Source organism: Podarcis gaigeae (genome assembly GCF_964106915.1).
Source record: "Podarcis gaigeae genome assembly, chromosome: 9".
Classification (NCBI taxonomy): Eukaryota; Metazoa; Chordata; class Lepidosauria; order Squamata; family Lacertidae; genus Podarcis; species Podarcis gaigeae.
The window spans coordinates 36,527,069-36,541,569 of NC_139685.1; the positions used below are offsets into that span (position 1 = coordinate 36,527,069).

The 14,501-nt window shown below is 44.0% G+C and overlaps 1 protein-coding gene across 1 annotated transcript; it reads right to left on the reverse strand.

Moving 5' to 3' along the window:
• Nucleotides 1-485: 485 nt before the first annotated feature.
• On the reverse strand, nt 486-13,413 carry LOC310852442 (methylsterol monooxygenase 1-like). Its single transcript, XM_083756010.1, has 6 exons — nt 13,264-13,413; nt 9,352-9,650; nt 5,889-6,037; nt 4,068-4,194; nt 2,445-2,599; nt 486-1,173 (listed from the first exon to the last, which is right to left on the reverse strand). The coding sequence occupies exons 2-6, from the start codon at nt 9,604-9,606 to the stop codon at nt 966-968; spliced, it is 894 nt and encodes a 297-aa protein (XP_083612136.1). The 5' UTR covers nt 9,607-9,650; nt 13,264-13,413; the 3' UTR covers nt 486-965.
• Between the last annotated feature and the right edge of the window lie 1,088 nt (nt 13,414-14,501).

A 14,501-nucleotide genomic window follows, 5' to 3' on the forward strand; every position in this document is an offset into this window, starting at 1 on the left:
AAGGGGGAAAAGTGTGTCCTATAGAGCGAAAAATACGGTATGTACTGAAGTTCTCACCCTGGGCCAGCAGGGGGATACTGTAGATAGTTTTCACTCAGGTCCACGTCAGTTATTTTAGGCGGGAAACCCTGGGTTGTTGTTGCTACAATGTTGATAGCCGGCTGCCTATAAAAGCAGGCCGGCTGAGCTGTTTGCTGTTCAGTTTTCTGTTCCAGCTTACAAAATAAAGAGCTGCTTTGGAGAAATCGCTGTGTCGTCTGCCATGTCTACCCACTATTCAACAAAAGGCTCATGCCATATGTCAGGAGTGCTCTGATGGTGTTTCCTGCTTGGCAGGTGGTTGGACTCGATGGCCCTTGTGGTCTCTTACAACTCTATGATTCTATCCCAGCAGATTAAGAAGGGGAGAGAAAAAGCTTCCTCTCTCAAATCTAAATTTTTTCTAACACCACACTAAGAAAGGTTTTTTAAAGGAAACAACTATTAATATGTGCAAATACTCCTCTTCCGGTATTTTTGCTCCCAAGGAAGTTCTACTCAGCAGCTTATTAAACCAATTTTTATGGGTATGCTTCAGAAGATACAACTTCATACAGTATATCCAAATACTTTACAAACAGTTCTATCCAACTCTAATGGAAACTTTATTCTTTTACAAACTTTGAATTCTAAATGGATACATTGTTCTTTACAAACATTCAAATTTGTGGCCTTCATCTTTAACCTTTACTTAAATATATATGCTTCACTTGCGTATAAAATAGAAAATGCATTCATTTTAGGAAGATAGGGCCGTTTCCTCTAGCACACAGCTAGGGCCCAGCCGGCTTGTTCTTGGGCTCCAGTTAAAAGCATCATATAGCTTTGAATTTGCAGAGGGTGTTAAATCTTCCAGGCTTAACCAAAAGTTCATGGTAGTTATGTGCATTTGTCAAGTGCTCCTCCTTATATTTCTGCAGGGAAATTTATTTGGTCTTCTTTTCCACCATGCACTCTTGTTTCTCCAATTTCTCTCTGTAAGAATTGTACTGTGAGTCGGTACCAAACAGTTTATCCCACCACGTGAAAGTTGAAGCATAGTTGCCAATGAAGTTCATATGGTGAAAGTCATGGAATCGAGCCCCAGCATAGAAAGGCAGCAAATGCAATGGATTCAGAGGAATGTCGTAGCCGCTAAGGAGAGCGAATAAGAGAGGAGAATTTACAATGCAGGTACGGAAGACATTGCTTGCATTTCCATTCAAGTGAAGCATTGCTAAAATCAGAAGCAAGTCCCACTGAGTTTAATGGGGCTTACTCTTTTGTAGGTGGGTATAGGACTACAACCATAGACATTTACCAGTTTCCATATTAACTTGGTTGAAAAACCCCTGAAGTTCCTGGACTATTCAACTGGACAACATACTTCTGAAGCTGTAGAAGCAACATCCGCTATGTGGTATTTAAAATGTGTTTCTTACTTCTGTACATGCTTTATATATAGTCCCTGCAAGGAAGTCATGTAAATATCTCAGCACAAAGCGTCCACAACACTATGCCAAACAGAGGAATGAAATAGTTGAAAAATGTCTCTCTCTCTCTCTCTCTCTCTCTCTCTCTCACAGACACACACACACACACACAGAGTCTGGATTCATAGCTAGATTTTGCTGGGAAAGTATTCAATGAATCGGGGTGGCCAACCTATGGCTCTCCAAATGTTGTTGGACAACAACTCCCAGCAACCAAAAATTATGTTCTCTCTAACCATAATTTGTTTCACTTGTTCAGACATCACAAGGAATTCTAGTTAGCTTAACATTAAAAAGCTTTCTATCTGTAATAAATAAAATAAAATAAAATATTTCATTTATAGCCTTCCCATCTGGCTGTGTTGCCCCAGCCACTCTGCATCTATCTTTGACATGTGAAAATAGAGGGGAAGAGGGAGCATGTGAGCCTAAGGCTCATTTAGGTAGCATAGTTTCCAGTTGTATCTTATCATTTCTAGTTACATCTTAATCATACTTAATAGAGCAGCTTTTATGTGGAACTTAAGGTGACCCTACTTGCTCAAAGAGTATCAAATTAGTTTGTAAGCTTGTCATCTAAAGAATCATGTGCAGTAGAATCCTCTGAATGTTTATGCAAGCTCTACTAAAGTCACTGAAACTTACTCTAAGGTAGGAATGCACAGGATTTCAGTCTTAAATACATGCACTTTGAATAAGGACATTTAGAGGAAATCCCGAATAGTAAATAGATTTTTTTTTTTTTAAGGTCACTTGTCTAGATTTTACCTAGTGACTTTGGGTGGTATTCAACGAAGTGTGACTTAGAGTACACCTAGATGACTAATTTAGGTCTAATAATTTTACTATGTCTACCTCAAGTAACACTTTGTTGAATACAACCCTCTATATTTCTGATGAATATGACCAGACTGAACAGCGAAAGTAGATTACCTGTGGACGTCAACGATCGCCAGCAAGCGACAGATCATCCATGCCCACAGAAAAATCACGTGATTGCAAAACACCATTATCCCAATGAAAAACCCAGTTCCAATGATAAGGGTTTCCAGAGGGTGTACATATTCACCTTGCATTCCAAACGGAGCCTATGAAAGGAGGAAGAGGGAAAAAAAGAATGCTCTTTTGTATGCCAAGACATAAATATACCGGTACTTTACGGCTAATCTGAAATGTATACAGTGGGTTACGAACTAAATTCGTTCCGGAGGTCCGTTCCTAACCTGAAACCGTTCTTAACCTGAGGTACCACTTTAGCTAATGGGGCCTCCTGCCGCTGCTGCATGATTTCTGTTCTCATCCTGAGGTATAGTTTTTAACCTGAGGTACTACTTCCGGGTTAGCGGAGTCTGTAACCCGAAGTGTTTGTAACCCGAGATATGACAGTACTTCCTGCATGGCCAGGTTGTTCTAGCAGAGATCTCCCCCTCTCGCACTCAGATCCTGGTTTTAATGTTACATACAGGTAACAGAGGAATGAGTGAACTGCATTTAGCTCCACTCCAACTCTTTATGACTACAAATTCTGGACTGCCCCTGAAAGACTATAATTTCAGCTGGTAGCATAGAACCATGATCACTTAAGACGACAGAATAAGAACCCCTTCTAAAATATTCAGAATGGAAGCAAATCATAGCTTATATGAAAACTTATATGCTTTCCTCACCTTCAGATCCCCCTGAAGAGGTTTTTCTGAGTCTTTAGTCTATGCTCCCTACTGAGTGTTATTTCAGTAATAGAAGCTAGCTATTCAAAAAAGCAATTGGAGGATGGTTGTTAGGGAAACCACCCAATGTAGATTGAAACAGGTGGGCTTTAGCTCAGTTGTACAGCACAGTGATGCAGAAGGACTAAAGTTCAGTCACTGGTCTCTCTGTTGGTGCTTTTAAACAGAGACTGGAGACTGGAGTCTCTTGACTCCAGTCAGGAGACTGGAGAATTGCTGCTGGTCAGACTTCACTACAAATATACTAGGTCAGAGTGGGTTATGTTCCTAACTTACATAATCATTATCAGAATAACAGACAGAGATCATTTGTAGGGAAACCCAGCTGAAGGGATTTTTGTGTTTTGTAGCCAGTCATTGGTGGGTAAGAAGTTAGACATATTCAGAGCACAGCATTTAAAACGGAAAACTACAGTTGAACCTTGGGTTAAGTTCTTAATTCCTTCCGGAGGTCCGTTCTTAACCTGAAACTGTTCTTAACCTGAAGCACCACTTTAGCTAATGGTGCCTCCCACTGCTGCCGCGCCGCTGGAGCACGATTTCTGTTCTCATCCTGAAGCAAAGTTCTTAACCTAAGGTACTATTTCTGGGTTAGTGGGGTCTGTAACCTGAAGCGTATGTAACCCACTGTATTTTGAGTAATCAGTTTCAAAGTCTGTCCAACTATAGAAATATTAAACTCTTGATGAAAACAGTTTGCTAAGCATGCTGTTTTCTCTTCTCCCTTTTTACAAAAAGAATAGCTAATGTATGCCTAGTGCTTTTATATGCTCACAGCATTACAGCATTACCTAGGTAACGTTCACCAAGAATTTAAGGCAATACATACCACAAACTCATGATGCACTTTGTGGATATACTTATATATTCTCTTGTGATGCAGCAGCCTATGCAGAAAATAATGCCAGGCATCATCAATCACAGCACATCCAAAACATTGAGAAAGTAGCACATACCTGGGGGGGGGGGCAGGGAAAGAGAAGCATTTGTTAAGACAAGTATAATAGATTAGGACACCCTGTCTCCCAACACAATTTTTGCTTTTGCAGTTCTTACTGACTATAAAACCAGTTTTTTTTGTGTTGGAGAAGCATGTTATCCAATAGCTTACAAGGCAGCAGCAGTCTACAAAGAATTGGCAAAAGTATATTTTACCATACACATAACCTTTGTACACAACTACTTTATTATATAGGGAGGGTAAGAGTGGCTTAAGAGACTACATCATACACAAACACCGCTGTTGTGTATAATGCAATACACAAGGTTGTGTTGTGTGTCAAGCAACATTAATCTTAGAATAATTTAAATTGCTATAGCTGTGACCTACTTTGTATTGAGCATAAGATTAGAAAGATTGATAGTTTATTATTATTAATCTTACTAATCTTATGCTCAATACAAAGTAGGTCACAACTAAAGCAATTTAAATTAATCTAAGATTATTGGTGCTTGACACACAACACAGCCTTGTGTATTGCATTATACACAACAGCATATTGCTGACAACCAAAGTGTTGGTTTCTATTTCCCTCACTGAGCAGCAGCTGCAGTCACAAGACATTGTTTTGCATTCCACAGTCAGAGTTACTGTTGGATTCCCACGGGAATGGGAGACTGGATGTGACATTCACTGGTTTCCTGTTTTTCACTGTTCTCTCGGTGTTTTTTGTTTCCGAGAGGAGTTGCTTCTCTGCTCTCACAGAGGAAAGATGCATGTTTGTATTCTCTCAGCATAGAGTGTAAATAAAAATTAAGAATGTAGCACATACTGCTTATCATTCTGCTGTGTGACGACGCTCTGCTTGGGCTCAAGATAAGATGAGCCTGTATCAGCTTCAGATGCGCCGAAGCTGGTCAAAATCTCACACAAAGTAGGTCACAACTATAGCAATTTTTAAAAACCTATAAAGAAGACATGTAAGTAGAAACCAAGCTACCATGTATAACAGATATGGGGATAAAAATATAGCCTAAGTTGTAACATATGGGATGATTCATAGTTGCTGGTGAGATATTTTGCTACTTTTTTCCCTAAGGAATTAGTGAGAAATGTTTCAAATACAATATAGATGCGGGAAAGTTGTATGCTGTATTCTGTTTGCTAATGAATGAAAAAATGAAAGTTGGAATTGTCAACTCTGGTGACATTGCTGGAAGCAAATCAGTTGTAATTTGTTGTTGTTTTTCCAAAAAGTTTTATTAGTTTTCCAAATTTATAACAAACATATCAATAAACATAAAAAGAAAAACATAAAAAACAAGCAAACAAACAAACATATATCCTAACTGTAGAAATTCCTCTTTTGTTATCATTGTTAGGTGACTTCCTCAAATCCCCCTGGCTGAGTTTCTATATAAATCATTGTAGCAGTTTTCTAAAACTAATTTCACATAAAATTTACTTAATCCATTAACATCTTTCTTTCTTGAAAAACAGTTGTAATTTGTAATGATAAGAACACTTTATAGGGAAAGCTCAGCTTGAAAATGACTGACTACTAGAAACTTATTATGTTTCTGTGCAGAACTTTTAGAAATCTTCCATATGCTGAAGTGCAGTGCTTGATCATAACAGGATTTGAGAAACACTGCATTTATTGAAGTACTTAACTGCACAGAGCTGTTTAAGTGAAATCCATCTACTTACCATCTTGGCATGCTTTCCCAGTCATAAGGAATATTAAAATATTCTGTGAAGTAAAAGGTACCAAGTATCAGAGGAAACTGAATAAAAAAGTGATTGAACATAAGTGCCTTGAAACACTTCCATTGTCTTTCCCAGGTTTCTGGCTGATCCTGTAAACAAGAAATAAAAGTATTTTATAAATAGAAGTAGAATATTCCAATGATATTACTGAAGATGTGATACATGGGAATAAGTACTAAATTAATAGTACTTCATACTATAATAGAAGAATACCTAAATTAAAGGTAACGGAATATCAGCTTTGTCTTATTTGACACTGTTTCAACTGATATTGCCCCAAAATGCAGCAACACTGCTGCCTGCGATGATCAATGTTTCCATTAATATCAGATATACATTTTAATGTTGATTCCCTGTCAATTATCATCCTACTCCAGGTGTACTTGGGGTAAGGCGAGAGATAAATATTAAAGTAGTGTTAGAATGCTCAGATTTTTGTCTTTCAGGCCATTTGGTCTGAATTTAATGTTAATGAATCAAGATTACAAATGCTATTTTCAAGTCAAAAGGAAACAGTTATGGTATGCATAGATCACAGCATCTATGGCATCAGAGCAGGGATGAGTAACCTGTGACCTTCCAAACATTGTTGAACTCCAAATTCTGTCAGCCTCAGCCGGCATAGCCCACGGTCAGGAATGAGCGGAGCTCATATATCTGGAGGGCCACAGGTTTCCCCACCCCTGAATTAGTTTGGAGCCTGTACATTGTTTCAAGAAGGCTGCAGAAAATCAGCACAGTAAATAATCATGGTTTTATAACAGACTTCTGGGCTCCGGATCTCATTAGGAAGCAGGATACTTCCTAATGTTCTATCTACCTTTTTAGTAGAAACTGGATTGAGAAGGCACCAGAATTATATACGATACAAATTTCACTGACTTATTATTCAATACTTATTATTCAATAATACCTTGGGTTACAGACGCTTCAGGTTACAGACTCTGCTAACCCAGAAATAGTACCTTGGGTTAAGAACTTTGCTTCAGGATGAGAACAGAAATCGTGCTCCGGCAGCGCAGTAGCAGCAGGAGGCCCCATTAGCTAAAGTGGTGCTTCAGGTTAAGAATAGTTTCAGGTTAAGAACGGACCTCTAGAACAGTGTTTCCCAACCTTTTTTGGGCAAAGGCACACTTGTTTCATGAAAAAAATCTCGAGGCACACTACCATTAGAAAATGTTTAAAAAATTAACTGTGCCTATATTGACTATATGCCGCTTGGGGCGGCAGCCTGTTGCCCGAAGCACAGGGAGCCCTACGGAGGGCTCCCCGTGCTTCCGGCGAGTGTCTGCAACCCTGCGCGCCCGGCAGGAGCTCCTGCCAGGCGCGCAAGGCTTGGGGCGGCAGCTTGTTGCCCGAAGCACAGGGAGCCCTACGGAGGGCTCCCCGTGCTTCGGGCGAGTGTCTGCAACCCTGCGCGCCCGGCAGGAGCTCCTGCCAGGCGGCAAGGCTTGGGGCGGCAGCCTGTTGCCCGAAGCACAGGGAGCCCTACGGAGGGCTGCCCGTGCTTCGGGCGAGTGTCTGCAAGTCTTGCGCGCCCGGCAGGAGCTCCTGCCAGGCGCGCAAGGCTTGGGGCGGCAGCCTGTTGCCCGAAGCACAGGGAGCCCTACGGAGGGCTCCCCGTGCTTCCGGCGAGTGTCTGCAACCCTGCGCGCCCGGCAGGAGCTCCTGCCAGGCGCGCAAGGCTTGGGGCGGCAGCTTGTTGCCCGAAGCACAGGGAGCCCTACGGAGGGCTCCCCGTGCTTCGGGCGAGTGTCTGCAACCCTGCGCGCCCGGCAGGAGCTCCTGCCAGGCGGCAAGGCTTGGGGCGGCAGCCTGTTGCCCGAAGCACAGGGAGCCCTACGGAGGGCTGCCCGTGCTTCGGGCGAGTGTCTGCAAGTCTTGCGCGCCCGGCAGGAGCTCCTGCCAGGCGCGCAAGGCTTGGGGCGGCAGCCTGTTGCCCGAAGCACAGGGAGCCCTACGGAGGGCTCCCCGTGCTTCGGGCGAGTGTCTGCAAGCCTTGCGCGCCCGGCAGGAGCTCCTGCCAGGCGCGCAAGGCTTGGGGCGGCAGCCTGTTGCCCGAAGCACAGGGAGCCCTACGGAGGGCTCCCTGTGCTTCGGGCGAGTGTCTGCAACCCTGCGCGCCCGGCAGGAGCTCCCGCTGGGCGCGCGAGGCTTGGGGCGGCAGCCTGTTGCCCGAAGCACGCAGAGCCCTCCGGAGGGTGCCCCGTGCTTCGGGCGAGTGTCTGCAAGCCTTGCGCACCCGGCAGGAGCTCCCGTCGGGCGCGCGAGGCTTGGGGCGGCAGCCTGTTGCTCTAAGCACATGGAGCCCGCCTCCCTCCCACGGCACACCAGGCAAAGTCTTGCGGCACACTAGTGTGCCGCGGAACACCAGTTGGGAAACACTGCTCTAGAACAAATTAAGTACTTAACCCGAGGTACCACTGTATTGCAATACTCCAAGCTTTATGTTATTACATATATACCATTCAGGTATCAGGGTGTATGTCACTCAAGCGAATTTCACACACGGTTACTATTAAAAACAAGAGTGCCCAGGACTGATGCTATATACAGGGGCCATGGTCTAGCTTAGTGATGGATAGCCTGAAGCTTTGCAGACTGTTCCAACTCCCATCAGCCCCTGCCAGCATTGCCAATGGTCAGAGATGACAGGACAGTTTGGGGGACCACTGGTTCCCACCTGTGTTCTAGCCACTCTACAGCTTCTGTGGGGGAAACTAGCAACTGTACAATGTTATCTCCTTTCTTCATTTACTGGCTGAACAATGCAATCCTATGCATTGCTTAAGACAGAATCCTACACCAACTAATCTGTGAGTAAGCCACAGTGACAATCACATCTGAGCAACTGTCATTTTGGCTTACTCACAGGTAAGTCCGTGTAGCATTCCAGCTTAAAGATAACAGTAAACATCTAGCAAATAATACTGTTGGCAAACTTGTTCAGATGTTCCACTTTCTACAATAACATATCAAAACATACACAAACACCCTATTTACTTGAAAGCCTGCAAGTTAGAGGCCAGACTGTCAAAGGCCCTTTGCCTTGTGCTTTTCAACAGTACCATCCAGAATTCAGATTGGAAGTCAGCAATACGTACTCACAGTTAGCGAAACTAAATATTTATATAAGAAATTAACCAAAATATGCATAATAATTATACAATCACATAAATAAGTGTAAATTGTTCCGTGTTTGTTATAAAAGCAGAGTAAAGCATAAGATCGGGTTTTTTCTATCCTCTGAAAGAGGCTGCTCACAAAAATGTCACCAGTCGCAAGCTGGCAGAATATGGGAAATGAACTCATGATCTGGGGAGCTCCAAAGTTATGCCACTTGTTGGAGCCATGTATGACACCAGAGCTGGAATTTTTCATACTAGACAACACTCCATCTTACCTGTTGTATTTTATACTTTTGCATGTAAGGTATAAACTGAAAGATAAATCCAGGCAAACATATTAAAAAGTAGGAAAGTTCATGCATGAGAAGTGATCCCCAGGTTGCAATCTGGTATTTGGTGTAGTTATTCAGCATATATGTCCAAGCATTTTTAAATGGCTGTTGTAGCGGATTCTCAGGCAAGAAAGAGTCTATATATTCTACAGCCAGGTAAGCAGAATTCAGCATGCCAACACTGTCGTTAGTTGCCATCGTTCAGTTCTGGAACATCACACCTGTAGCTTCTCTGCAGGATTCTAGGAACAGTAAATAGACATCATGGTAAAGACACCATAACCAAAATGACATCTGCCAGCAACACAGTGCAGCTGTTGACTTGCATAAAAATAGTAGGGGACAAGGTCTATCCCTTTCCATACTAGACAACAGAGTTAAACAGATGTCGCTGCTTGCCCTTTGTCCTTGTCCGGTAGGAGAAGAGATTAATTCATACCTGCTTGCGCTGTATACATTGACAGAATCTCCTCTACCGCCTGACAAGAAGGAAATGTGCTGCTGCTTAATTAGGATGCCTTGGCCATAAATTGATTGATCATGCTAGTTATCTGTTACATAATAAAAAGTAAATTGAAAGCCCTGCATGAAACTACCAGGATTTACCTCGAGAGAACATCCAAGGATTAACTACAAAAACAATTACAGTGGCACCTCAAGTTATGTACCGTCCCCCTTACGAATGCTGCGGGTTACGCGCTCCACTAACCCGGAAGTAGATCCCCCTTGTGCGACCCTTGCCCCAGGACGCAAGTGGAAGTCGCACTCAGGCGACGTGGCAGCAGCAGGATGTGCCATTAGGGAAAGTATGCCTCATGCTATGAGCGGTTTCAGGTTACAAATGGACCTCTGGAACGGATTAAGTACGCAACACAAGGTACCACTGTATCATCTTTCCCTTCCTGATATGAACAAAGGACAGGTGCCAATGTTTACGTACCAATTTCAGTCCAAACCAATTCTCACCTATATGGCATTGCTAATGCATCAGATTAAACAAAGTTTTTATAAGCATTCAATATCGGAGGTATAAGATCAAATTACATGCTTCCGAGTGATGTGGCCAGCATGACTAAGCCACTTCTGGTGAACCAGAGCAGTGCACGGAAATGCCGTTTACCTTCCTGCTGGAGCGGTACCTATTTATCTACTTGCACTTTGACATGCTTTCGAACTGTTATGTTGGCAGGAGCAGGGACTGAGCAAAGGGAGCTCACCCCGCCATGGGGATTCGAACCTCCGACCTTCTGATTGGCAAGTCCTAGGCTCTGTGGTTTAACCCACAGCGCCACCCACATCCCTCAGGCATTCACATACATGCTTCAAATGTATATGCATAAGTTTGCTTAACCTGATGCAATAAAGTAACTCTTAATAAAGAGGAATTAAATGCTGTGCTCTTCTAATTATTCAGTCAGAGCAAGAATTTAGGCTTGCCAGATGGAACAATCCTGACCCTCCAGAGTGGCCAATGGTCAAAGATGACAGGAGTTGTAGTCCAGCAACATTTAGAGAGCCAGAGGCTCGCCATCCCCAATATGTCTGAAAATCAACTAACATTAAGAGTGCCACAACAAGAGAATCCCAATCCCACCTTGGCAATCAAACCGAGTGATTGCAGGCTAAGGTACCTGACCAGGGGGGTGAAATCCTTATAATGGCTACTCTGCCTTTCTGTACCTCAAGCCTTACTTTGTGCTGCACTTGATATTCAGGTGAATCTATTTGGAGGAAGTTTATACCTCCCTCTTTGTCCAGCCAGGTACCAGACCAGACTGGCAAGTTACTAAAATCTGAAATGATTGAGGTCTATTATTTATTTATTGCACACATTTTTTAGCATAAAAAGTAAACTCAAAGTGAATTGCGATGTATCAAATAACTTTCCCAATCTATCTGCTATAATTATGCAAATTTCAACTCCTAACAGTAACAGTAATCTATTCTTCTACCCATATTACAAGTTAAAGGGAGCAGGTGGTGTTGTGGTCTAAACCACTGAGCCTCTTGGGCTTGCCAATTGGAAGGTTGGCGGTTTAAATCCCCACAACAGGGTAAGCTCCCATTGCTCTGTCCCAGCTTCTGCCAACACAGCAGTTCAAAAGCATGCCAGTGCAAGTAGATAAATAGGTACTGCTGGGGCAAGAAGGTAAACAGCATTTCTGTGAGCTATAGTTTCTGTCACGGTGTTCCATTGCACCAGAAGCAGTTTAGTTATGCTGGCCATATGACCCAGAAAAGCTGTCTGTGGACAAATGCCGATTCCCTCGGCCTGAAGCAAGATGAGTGCCAAAACCCCATAGTCACCTTTGACTGGACTTAACTGTCCAGGGGCCCTTTACCTTTTTGTTATTACAAGTTAAATAAAAGAGAAAAGACAGCTCTGCCTGCAAGTTTGCGTTCCAACAGTGCAACTCAATAGGGAAAAGTAATGGGGAGGCATGAAAAGCAAGCACTGGAGCAGCTATTCCTTTACTGGCAGACTGAGGGGGCCAGGCTGGTCTTCCTCTTGGTCTTCCTAGTTGCCCTGTGTACCCCTGCTGGTGACTGAGGCCACAGCATGCCACCCACTGGTTCCTGTACAACGCAAGACTATGACTGAAACTAGATACAATCTAGCTCTGTGAAGCAAGACTTAAGCATGTGAAATGATGAAACCTTATAGCACAATCTCAAGGATGTTTACTCCGCAGCACATTTATCAAATTAAACTGGGCTAATATTGTAGGATACAGTGGCTCGAGCGTCAGACTAGGCCAATTCCCTGCTCAGCCACATAGTACATTTGGTGTTCTTGGTCTAGTCATTGTATTTTACTTATTATACCATAAATTTTCTATACTGCTTAATTATAGGTGGGAACCACTAAAGTGGTTTCCCACTATCCATCCTAACCCACCTATCCCAAAGTTTGGTTAGGAACAAGTTGCAGGAGGAGAATGCCTACAGCTCCTTGGAGAACAGCCGGTAAATAATTCTTAAAACATGCTACCTCATCCATCTTAAAAAAGTTACATAAAAACTAGACAGTCCTCAGTCAGGCCTGGCCAAGCTCATCAACCAAAACAAATTATAATATAAACTTTGGAATTTCAAGCCATGGTTTGCTTTCTTGTTCTACCAGGCAAGCAGCACTAGGCGAATCAAAACAGAGAAATCGAAAACAGGCACCAGGAGAAAGAAATGCCTTCTGCTATAACTCACCTGGGCCAAATAACAACAACTAATAAAAAATAAAAATGCATCTCCCGAACCCTTAACTTCATCTTTTGTCTCTGAGAGAGAAGTCGGTGAGGGGGGAGAGAAATAAAAGGGAAAGTCACAAAATAACAGGCCTGAGCGGCCAAGAAGTGAATATTTTGGTGCCCATAAACAAAATGTAAAGGGGTTGCATTTGTCGCCTTTTTCGGTGGGTGGATCTCCAAATGCAACCAATGAAAGGTAAAGTAAAGGTAAAGGTACCCCTGCCCGTACGGGCCAGTCTTGACAGACTCTGGGGTTGTGCGCCCATCTCACTCAAGAGGCCAGGGGCCAGCGCTGTCCGGAGACACTTCCGGGTCACGTGGCCAGCGTGACATCGCTGCTCTGGCGAGCCAGAGCCGCACACGGAAACGCCGTTTACCTTCCCGCTGGTAAGCGGTCCCTATTTATCTACTTGCACCCGGGGGTGCTTTCGAACTGCTAGGTTGGCAGGCGCTGGGACCGAGCAGCGGGAGCGCACCCCGCCGCAGGGATTCGAACCGCCGACCTTTCGATCGGCAAGTCCTAGGCGCTGAGGCTTTAACCCACAGTGCCACCTGCGTCCCCCTAAAACAACCCGCCCCCCCAAGGCGCCTCCGCTCTCCATCCTCTTACCTGCGCCGAGGGATGCAGCAGCTCTGCCCACCGACGCTCCGCGACAAGGGCCAGGCTCCCTCCGCGCCGGGTCCTCAAATCCTTCATTGGCCGCGGAAGGAAAGGCCGCCCCGCTGCCGCGATTGGTGCCGTCGCGACCGTCAGGCGTGCGCCGATCAGGTCTCGGCGGGCCGCCATTGGGTGGAGTGAGATCGTCAGACCTTGTGGGCCGGCCAATGGGACGAGGCGCCAGTTCACTGACGAAGAGAAGGGAGAGGAGCGAGATGGGTGTATGGAGGGGACGCGGGGCGGCAGGTAGGCATGCAAACCGCACGGCGGCTGCACGCTGACCTGCTTCTCCTAATATCGAAGGATCGCAGCCTCTGCTCACGGGGTTTACTTCCAAGGAAAGCTGGGCATAAGACGGCAGCTTTCCGATGCAGCTTAGCTCCCCTGCCTCGCGCTCCAAAATAAACCTAGATGTAATGTTTGCTGTTATTTTCGGTTCATACAACTCCCCCTTCCTTTTGCTGGAGAAAAATTCAGATTATTTTTTTAATGGTACATGCGGAATCGCTTTCACGTTTCCCCTTTTTTAACTGCCCATTTCATTGCTATAACCCAGCCTAGGACCTTATGGTAGGGAGCAATTATAAATGAGAAATAAATGAGAAAATCCCGAATCCCATAGGTGGTTTGGTTCCTCTTGGCAGTGCCAGATTTATGTACAAGCTAAACAAGCTACAGCTTAAGGCCTCACTCTCTTGGGTCCCCCCCAAAAAAAAATAAAGGAAAAAACACCTGGATGTACATTTCCAAAATATAATATAAAAAACAAATAAAATTAAACCAGCAAGAGTGTTTTGTGTTGTGTAAGCTCCTATAATGTAAGTAATGGCCTTCACCTGCTATCCTGCTCCCTAAAGTATCACATATAAAGGGCCCTATTACATTATGTAGCTTAGGGCCTTATCAAACCTAAATCTGGCCCTGCCTCTTGGGGCTTGGTGCTAAGTACTGGCAAGTGCTTCAGATTGCAGCCGTTCTCAGCAAACAGAAGTTTGATTACCTTATTCTACTGCTATCTCCCACATGCAAACAGTGAGGCCAGCAACTGGCATCTATATATTTATTAAAAGTTACAGCCTGCCCTTCATTATTGCCAGGGTTGGGTGTGATGTAACAAATTGCAGTCTTAAAAATCAATTTATAAAACACACTGTCAGGCTGAGAACTAAAAACAGACGGGTAAAACACTC